The 10,000-nt window shown below is 37.0% G+C and overlaps 2 protein-coding genes across 2 annotated transcripts in view; both read left to right on the top strand.

The window, feature by feature from the left end:
• LOC135216661 (pneumococcal serine-rich repeat protein-like) overlaps positions 1 to 10,000 on the top strand; it is a 670,367-nt gene that overhangs the window by 565,918 nt on the left and 94,449 nt on the right. The gene's annotated exons all lie outside the window — the stretch shown is intronic.
• Positions 1 to 10,000, top strand: part of LOC135216241 (basic proline-rich protein-like) — an 83,033-nt gene that overhangs the window by 2,834 nt on the left and 70,199 nt on the right. Inside the window, exon 2 of the mRNA XM_064251399.1 lies at positions 9,367 to 9,479. Coding sequence (XP_064107469.1) covers positions 9,367 to 9,479 — 113 coding nt within the window. The remainder of the gene's footprint in view (positions 1 to 9,366; positions 9,480 to 10,000) is intronic.

The following is a 10,000-nucleotide window of genomic DNA, read 5'->3' as shown; positions in this document are numbered from 1 at the left end:
ATTCACCTGCACAGACAATATTAAATTCGTAAGCAAAATTATACTCTATTAAAGCACACTATTTGTCCAGACTAGAATGCACCGGTGTGAGTACGATTTTACATTACAGTTTATATAATCAGTCCACGTGAATTTTGTTATTCATAATGAGTATGAGGAATAAATTTAAAAGAACATTTCTTTCTATTTTAAAAGAGTTTTGACTTAAGAATTAATATCGTCAGTCCACGACAATTTTGCTATTTATAATGTGCATACGGAATAAATTTAAGAACACTTCTATTTTTTAAAAAGCGTTTACTTAAGAATTAATACTGTCAGTCCAAGAGAATTTAGCTGCTTATGATGTACGAGACATGAAAGGAGAGCCAATTTACTCTATTTTATAAATTTGTTGTCATTCCATGAGAATTATGATATTTATAATATGAGGAATAGATTAAAGAAAGAGCATTTCTTCCTAATTGCGACAACCAAAGTCACAGGGCCAGACAGACCCAACCTGGAAACGATCTCAAATTGACCTCACCTGTCGGCCGGTATAAAACATGAATAATCTGCATCCTACCTATTCCCGGGGGAGAGAGGGATGGAGGGAGGAGATGGGGGAGGGGAGAGGAACATCTCCACTATTCTATTTTAGTGTTGTTTACCCGAAGGCAACTGGATGTAATGGGACAATGAAATAGACCTCGACAGACTTTATTGACCCTAATCCATCTGCAGCAGCAGCAGTAGCACCGACGTCACACTCTGAGAGAGAGAGAGAGAGAGAGAGAGAGAGAGAGAGAGAGAGAGGTGGAAGCAATGTTGTTATTACAGTGGGGATCAAAACACTTCATTAAACAGCTTCGCCCTATGACTTCATCGTTTATTTGGGAATCAATCAATCTCCTCGTCGAGTCTCGTCAACTCTCGTTGACGTGGAGGGTGATTAGGACCGAGGGAGGTTAGGAGGAGGAGGAGGAGGAGGAGGAGGAGGAGGGGGAATCACAGTCGTCGCTTTTTCGAGAGATCCGGCGACCTCTTTGTCGCAGTTTTACTCTGTAACTTTACTTTGTTGGATGAAATATGAAATGGAAGCGACTAGATGCATCTATAGTCTCTCTCTCTTCTTTTTTTTTTGTCATTTTCTTATTATTCAATGTATAGATATTCTTCGATAAATGAGGAGATCCGATGAAACTCGACAGGTATTTTCATTCCTTGGCAAATGATGAAATTCGATGAAACTTGACAAATGATGAAATACGATGGAACTTGACAGATGAGAAAATCAGGCGAAACTTGACAAATGAGGAAACAGGTGAAACTTGACAGATGATGAAACAGGTGAACCTTGACAGATGATGAAATACGATGAAACCTGACAAATGATGAAATACGATGGAACTTGACAGATGAGGAAATCAGGTGAAACTTGACAAATTTGAAATCTATGGCAAACGAGAAAACCCGACGAAACTGCACAGAGAAATTTCCACCCTCTGGGAAACCTGATGAAACCTGACAGATATCTTCATCTCCCTTCGCATCTCCGATGACCCGACGAAACCGTCCATTACTTATTCAGCTCTGGATACGAGAGATGACGGAGGGAGGGAGGGAAGGAGGGAAGAGAAGAGGAAGAGGAAGAAGACAAGACGCCTTTCTGCTGCTCGATTGGCCACAAGTATACCGAGTTATTGCCGAGTCTGCGGGGAGAGACACGACTAATTGCCAAACATGAATATGATACTCGCCCGAACATTTTCGCATGAACGAGAATATTAAAAAAAAGGGGGGATATAGTCAGGAGAGCGAGAATATGTTTACGTCTATTTCCCTTTCTATTTCATCCGAAGGGGGAAGAACCCTCACTGTTTTTCCTTTTACGTCTATTTTCCTTTCTATTTTCCTTATGTTTGTATCGTTTCTGTCTTTGCAGAGCCATAAGTAATTGTAACTTCAAAAGATCAAGCGAAGATGCGAAGCATAACTAGTCTAATACTACTATTACTCTATTACCCCTATTTTATAATTTACTTGCATCTTTATCTATCGTGAATTCATTATTATCAGTTCAAGTGAATATACATACATATATATACTGTATTCATATATGTAGTGTATATGTATATATATATATATATATATATATATATATATGTATATATATATATATATATATATATATATATATATATATATATATATATATATATATATATATATATATATATTATGCTCGCATTTCCACATAAGGGTTAGCACAAGAAATATCGCAAATTTAAAAAAAGGACATCATATAAATTCCCAAAAAACGAATCGATCCCTGTCAAGTCAAATCATTGTCACTATTATTATTATTATTATTATTATTATTATTATTATTATTATTATTATTATTATTATTATTATTATCATCAGCTTTCGCGCGCATTAGCGCTGTCAAACCATCACCGTGCAAACACCCACTTTCCCGAAAGATTCATGGCGCGAGTTAGTAGTACGCGCGTGGGGCAAGATCATTAAAACGGCTAAAAAGGCAACCATTATTTTCTGACCGCTCCGAGTCGACTTCGAAATCTGCCAACGTTGTCGATCGTCACACATTTTAACGTTCGTTGAGTACACCGCAAACGGCCAAAGTCAATTTATAAATCACTTTCTCTCTGAGTTTGCGAAAGCACAACAGCTTGCTTTATCGTTCGTTTCGCCAACACCTGAAGACTGGTTTATTTTTATGTTTCTCGAGGAGTTAAAATCTAACGTTTATGCGGAAGCGCTGCTTAATTTATCGTTCATTTTGCCAACCGGCGAAGACTGAAGTTTAATTTTGCATATTCTTCGAGAGGTAACATAAGTCATTTGTCGTATGAAGTCAGTCTGTGAGTCGTTTGTCGTATAAAGTCAGTCTGTGAGTCATTTGTCGTATAAAGTCAGTCTGTGAGTCATTTGTTGTATAAAGTCAGTCTGTGAGTCATTTGTCGTATAGTTTCAGTCTGTTGAAGTCCATATTGTATAAAGTCAGTCTGTGATTCATTTATTGTATAAAGTCAGTCTGTGAATCAGTCTGTTGGCAAAATCACAACTTAATTCACCATTCATTTCGCCAACCCGCAAGAGTGAAATATATTTTCATATAATATTCCACGAGAATTAAAATTCGCCGTCGAACATCACCATTTCATTTCTGAGAAATACTTACGTCACTTCCAGCCTTCCACAATCATTCTGCTTTCAAAAACATGTTCCCCACACCCCCTCCCCCAGCCTTTTGTTTCATATGCAAAGCAGCAAAAGGCCATTTATCAGGACAGACGAATCCTTGCCGGGTCGCAGGAGTGAAGGATACGTGTCTCCATTAGCAGACGACAAAAAGGTATTTTATTTTATTTATTTTTTTTTACTTTTTTTTAACACTTCGCTATAGAAGGCTGATTCATAGACGTGTTTTCCAAAGGACATTCTGGAATATTGTGATCGCAATTGCTTGCTGCATAAATCAATACGAAATTTATATTCAATTTTATTTATATGACTTCGATAAGAACAGACGTTAGAATCTGAAGATATAAAAAATTACGTTACGCCAATCTTTACGAACGGAATTAATGGTGTCATTTTTCTAACGTAGCCTTTGATGAACGAATCCATTATAATATTCATTATAATGGGGAAAAAGTAACAAAATTCTCACTATGCAAAAGCGACTGACAACGATTGAATAGTCTTCACACAAATCTTAGCTAAGAGAGAAATAGATATCAAGTAATTTGACCAGACTTGTGGTCACTCAGATGGAGTAAGTTATTTCTTTGCGAATCCATTATGTGTATATATATATATAATCATATATATATATATATATTATATATATATATATATATATATCATATAAATATATAAACTTCATCCCTTACACAATTATTCTGTGCATTAATACAATTACTAACAGGCCCTCTGAAACTGGATGGTATCTAGCGGAGGATATATATATATATATATATATATATATATATATATATATATATATATATATATATATATATATATATATATATATATATATATATATATATATATATATATATATATATATATATATATATAATCTCTTGGAACCTCCTAATCCTTACATACATTATAAGAGAAAATTCTGAAATATTCCCTTTACCAATAACGGTAACCATGCCTCAAGCCTTTCGCCAGAAAAATTCACGATTTATTGGATAAATTTTCACTATCATCTTTACTAGTGACCCTATTTGTGCCTGTCGCTCGTTTCAAATCCCGTCAACATCCTTATTCTGCTCCAGTGCCCTCTGATGTCACACCGTCGCAGTAAGTGAGGTCTTTCGTGCATCTTTTCCTGCGAAATTAGGAAATCCTTTTCATGGCAGTGATGGCTGTTGATGCCTGAAAATTCTGGGATACTGTGATGCTCCAGTAAATTGCAATTCTGCTATATTCTATATGGCTATTTCTGGGGTACTGGGAGGGTTCAGTAAGTGTCATACTGCTATACAGATGTTTCTGAGATACTTCTGACGCTTCAGTAAGTGCCATACTGCTATACTGACATTTCTGAGGTACTGTGACGCTTCAGTAAAGTGCCATACATACTACTATATTGTTTTATCCTGATTTATTTCAGAAATAACCTGTGAAACAGCTTCCTTGGCAATGTTATGGCAACTGGCTCTTGAAAAATCTGAAATGTTGTAATGGTTCAGTAATGCTTCTTTATCAACTGCAAGTTGCTATTTATTCACTGATTTATCTATGCAATCTTTCTTCATTTTTTGCACCTTGCCAAACAATTGCTGGACCTTTTACGCTGTAGTCGACACACTGTGTTTTGGCAGAAGGTTTCCTGGCAAAGTGAAGCCCTTTATAACTTGTACATATTAATAATATTGCAAGCTCTATAGGGTTATGGAAAACTAGTCTTCTACATACATTTGTTCAATCTATGGATATAACATGATCAGACCCACTGACTCCATTATTCCCCACTGCATAATCGGACCAGATCCCAAGAATTTTGTATTATAATAATGCCATAAGAATTCCAAAATAAGGTTAAGAGTTTTTCTCGTGGGTGTCTCCACAGTGAAAACCAGCAGCAATATAAAAGATTAAATTAAATATGGGTTCTATAAACACAATTAACTTTGGGGAAAAACATAGAAATACCACAATAAGCATTCTAAAAAAAATAAATAAAGCTATTAAGATTTGTCTCATATGAGGATCCCCAGTGAAAACTACTGCTAAAAAAAATATTAAAAATGGTCCTCCCCCCCCCAAAAAAAAAACTATCATGAAGGGAAAAAATCATAAATGATAATACAACATGCACTGCCCACAGCTTCCCCCCCCCCCTCCCCTCACTTCCCTCTCCCCAAATAAGGAGTTTTAGACTTTCGTCTAGTACGCTATATCCCAGTGAAAACCACTAACCAAAAAGGAAATTAATAAAAAAAAAAATACACACAAAAACCCCCATAGCAACAATACAAATCACACTCACAAACATATGGACATCCACGCAGCTAGTCCTTGTCAGCTTGTGGAAGGAAGAAGAAGAAGAAGAAGAAGAAGGAGAGGAGGAGGAGGAGGAGGAGGAGAAAAGAGGGCGTGGAGAGATTGCGCGTTCCAAATATCATAGTAGAAATAAGGATTAAAGTCTTCTCAACAACAGAGAGAGAGAGAGAGAGAGAGAGAGAGAGAGAGAATCCACAGGAGGTCTCTCTCTCTCTCTCTCTCTCTCTCTCTCTTTCTCTCTCTCTGTAAGTCGTTTGTTGCCAAAAATGAGAAATAATACCCACTTTTGGCCGTAGTCTCAGTCAGACAGTCTGAAAGAGAGTTCAACAAACGAGAAAGAGAGAGAGAGAGAGAGAGAGAGAGAGAGAGAGAGATAAGGAGACACGAAGATAAATCTCAGCAACTCCGCCCTCCTCCTCCTCCTCCTCCTCCTCCTCATCCTTATCCTTTTCCTACATCATCTTTATTTCCTAATCCTTTCCATCGTCTTTTTCCCCCACCCTCAACCCCCCCCCACCGCACCCCACCCCATAGAATGAAAGCCTAGACTTGACTTTCTTACCCCTGCCTGGATTCCTTCTCCCCCTCTAGGCGGTCTCCCCCCCCCCCCCCCTCGTGAAATCTAGTATGTCTTGTGGGATTGAGGGCATCTCTTAATACCCTAAAACAAATTATAGTCTCCGCTGATTATCTGGTGAGAAAATCTGACAAAGCCCTGAGAGATTAAGGCCAAGATTTGTACGAGAACGTCGGCGATTATTTTGGATTTGGGAAGAAAAAGTTTGTGTATGTGCGCGCCTCTTGGATGACTTTGAACTCTCTCTCTCTCTCTCTCTCTCTCTCTCTCTCTCTCTCTCTCTCTCTCTCATACTCCTCCTCCAATCCCTCTCACCCACTGTAACAGCCTCTCCTTTTTCATCTTAATTTTTGAAAGGAGGGAGAATTTCTCTCTCTCTCTCTCTCTCTCTCTCTCTCTCTCCTCCTCCAATCCCTCTCACTCATTCGAACAGCCTCTCCTTTTTCATCTTCATTTTTGAAAAGAGAGAGAGAGAGAGAGAGAGAGAGAGAGAGAGAGAGAGAGAGACTCTTACGAAGGAGCCAATAGCAAAAGTAATCTTTCTCATCCTTGGAAATTAGGGTCAATTTATCAGGAGATTTCACCGTCTTTTTTTTACTGTTTTTATTTGATCGTGAATTTGGCCAATAAATGTTATTGGCTTTCATTACCGAAAGTAACCTGTAATGAATTTGTGAAATTGGGCCAAATTACTTTTTAAATAATTCTGAATTGACTTTTCTTTTTTGTAATTAGACAATTTGTCAAGTTTGTCCAAAATTCTTGTAAACAAACAATTTATTAAATTGCAACAACTTACTTTTTAAATAATTCTGAATTGACTTTTCATTTTTGTAATTAAACAATTTATCAAATTAGTCCAAAACTGTTTTTTTAACCAATTGTGAATTGACTTTTCTTTCTTGTAATTAAAGAATTTATCAAAATTTTCAAAAAATTCTTGTAATGAAAAATTGATTAAATTGGGCTAAAATTGTTTTCAAAGAATTGAGAACAGACTTTTCTTTATTGAAAAAAAAAACATTGTATCAAAATGGTCCAAAATTCGTATAATTAAACAATTTATCGAATTTAACCAAAAACGTTTTTCAAATGATTGTGAATTGAGTTTTTATTCTTGTAATTAAAGAATTTATCAATTGATCCATAATTCATGTAATTAGTGTTTTTTAAATGGGGCCAAAATTGCTTTTTTTAAGAATTCTGAATTGACTTCTTTTTTCTTGTAATTAAACAATCTATCAAAATGGCCCAAAATTCTTGTAATTTAAACAATTTATGAAATTGGGCAAAATTTTTTTTTAAATAATTGTAAAATGATTTTTCATTTTTCTAACCAAGCAATTTATTTTAAAAATGTATTAAATTGGTCCAACATTATTTTCAAATAAACGTGACTGGACTTTTCATTCTTGTTATTAATTTGTTTAAACAATTTATCAAACTAGTCCAAAATTGTTTGCAAAGAATTGTAAACTGACTTTCCATTCTTGTAAATAATTTAGTAAATTGGGCCAAAATTGTTTTTGAAGAATCGTGAATCAATTTACGTTTTTCTTCAGTCCTGGGCTTATCAAGGTACCTTTGAAAAGACACACACACACACACACATACATGACGGTCAAAGGGGGAGGAGGAGGAGGAGGAGGAGGAGGAATACCAGGCCGCCATCGAACTCTCGTTAAACAAACAGAATGACCTCGATAACGGACTTTTCTACCCCTCTCCCTCACCGTCCCTTTCCTTCCTCCCTCCCTACCCAACCCCATCCCCATCCCTCCCCTCCTTTATATTTTCCCCCTCCACTCCCTTCTCCCCTCCATTCCCTTCTCCCCCCTCACTCCCACCCGTCATCTCTTTTGAGTAACTCGGGGGGGACTACGGAAAGTCCTTGAATAAATTCATCTCGAAGTCTCTTTTAGAAGAAAGCTTCCTCCCTCCCCCCTTCTTCCCTCTCCACCCTCACCCTACCCCCCCCCCCCCCCAGGCCACAAAATACCCGTCTTTTATTAAGAACAAATTGGAAAGTTTTAGTTGAATCTGTCGATCCGCGGGAGAGCTTCTTTTGTGCGTTTCCAAACTTGTAGGAATTCTTCAAGGAAAAGAGATCCTGATGAATGTCTTCGGAATCCTTCGCGGGCGCGCGTATGCACACGCGCACGCACACGCACACACACACACATGCATACACACGCACTCATACACACACACACACACACACACACACACACACGAGCTCAAACACACACGACCAGGGATACGAATTGCCGGGGGTCGGGGGTATAAATATGACAGAGAGAGAGAGAGAGAGAGAGAGAGAGAGAGGAGAGAGAGAGAGAGAGACGAAGGAAACTTCAGTGAGAAGAGTGAGAGAGAGAGAGTGAGAGACGAAGGAAACTACGAGAGAGAGAGAGAGAGAGAGAGAGAGAGAGATGAAACTATAGTCGGTGTGAGAGAGAGAGATAAACGAAGGAAAAACTACAGTGTGAGAGAGAAAGAGAGAAGAAGGAAACTTCAGTGAGAGAGAGAGAGAGAGAGAGAGAGAACGAGACAGAGAGGAGAGACAGAAAGAGAGAGAGAGAGAGAGAGAGAGAGGAAACTACAGTCAGTGTGTGTGTGGGTGAGCAGAGAAGAGAGGAAACTACAGAGTCAGTGTGTGTGTGAGAGAGCGAGACCGAAGAGAGAGAGAGAGAGAGAGAAATTCCTACTCACCGCGAGCAGGACTGAGGAGGAGGAGAGCGTTCCTCCGGCAGCGGAGAGGAACTTCCTCCTCGCTGCGAAAGGATCTCTTCCCAGTGGAACTTCCTCCTCGCTGCGAAAGGATCTCTTCCCAGTGACCTCCTTCCTCAGGAGCTGGAGCTGCCATTTCATTAATGGGTTTCGTGAGGAGATAAAAGCTTCTCTATTTCAGGTAGACAACAAGATGATGATGCTGATGCTGATGCTGATGATGCTTCCATTAAAAAACATTAAAAAAAAAAAAAAAAAAAAAAAAATCCGAGATAAAATGAGCTTAAGTCGAAATGTTTTAGACGATTGTTTCGGTTAGTTATTCAAGCAGAGCGTTTGGAGGGAACAATGAATAGATATATATATATATATATATATATATATATATATATATATATATATATATATATATATATATATATATATATATATATATATATATATATATAGTATATATATATATATATATATATAAAACTATATATAGAATAAAACAGTTAAATAGACAGAATTCCGTGGTGTGACAGAGATCAATTCGGGCTCCAACTCCGGATCGAACCCAAGGGCGCTTGCAACTGAAAACCCAGCAGTTGGTAGCGTTCCTTGCCTTTCAATTGAAAGACCTGGGTTCGATCTCGGGGTAGGTCAGATTTATATATATATATATATATATCTATATATATATATATATATATATATATACTAAAATATGTATATCTATAATATATATTAATATAATATATATAATATTAATATATATATATATATATATATATATATAGATAATAATGGAAAATTATCACATCACCATGATTTATATAAATTATTCGAGCTACAAATGTCCTTTAATATCTAATTCCGAGGTAGAACGAATTAGATATTGAAGGACATTTGTAGCTCGAATAATATATATATATATATATATATAATATATATATATATATATATATATATATATATATATATATATATATATAATATACTATGAGCGTTTGGATATACATATGTTTTACGTACGTATGTTGTAGGTAGCATGTATGTGCGTACTTGCGCGCGCGTTTGTGATTTATCCAACAGTATCCCATCAAGCTGGCAGAACAAATGGCCTCTGGGATTGGAGATGGGATGAGGTGATGGACACCGGCTGAAGTCAACAGATTG

Source organism: Macrobrachium nipponense, chromosome 6 (genome assembly GCF_015104395.2).
Source record: "Macrobrachium nipponense isolate FS-2020 chromosome 6, ASM1510439v2, whole genome shotgun sequence".
NCBI classification, from domain to species: Eukaryota; Metazoa; Arthropoda; class Malacostraca; order Decapoda; family Palaemonidae; genus Macrobrachium; species Macrobrachium nipponense.
This window is presented reverse-complemented; position numbering and strand designations above follow the sequence as displayed.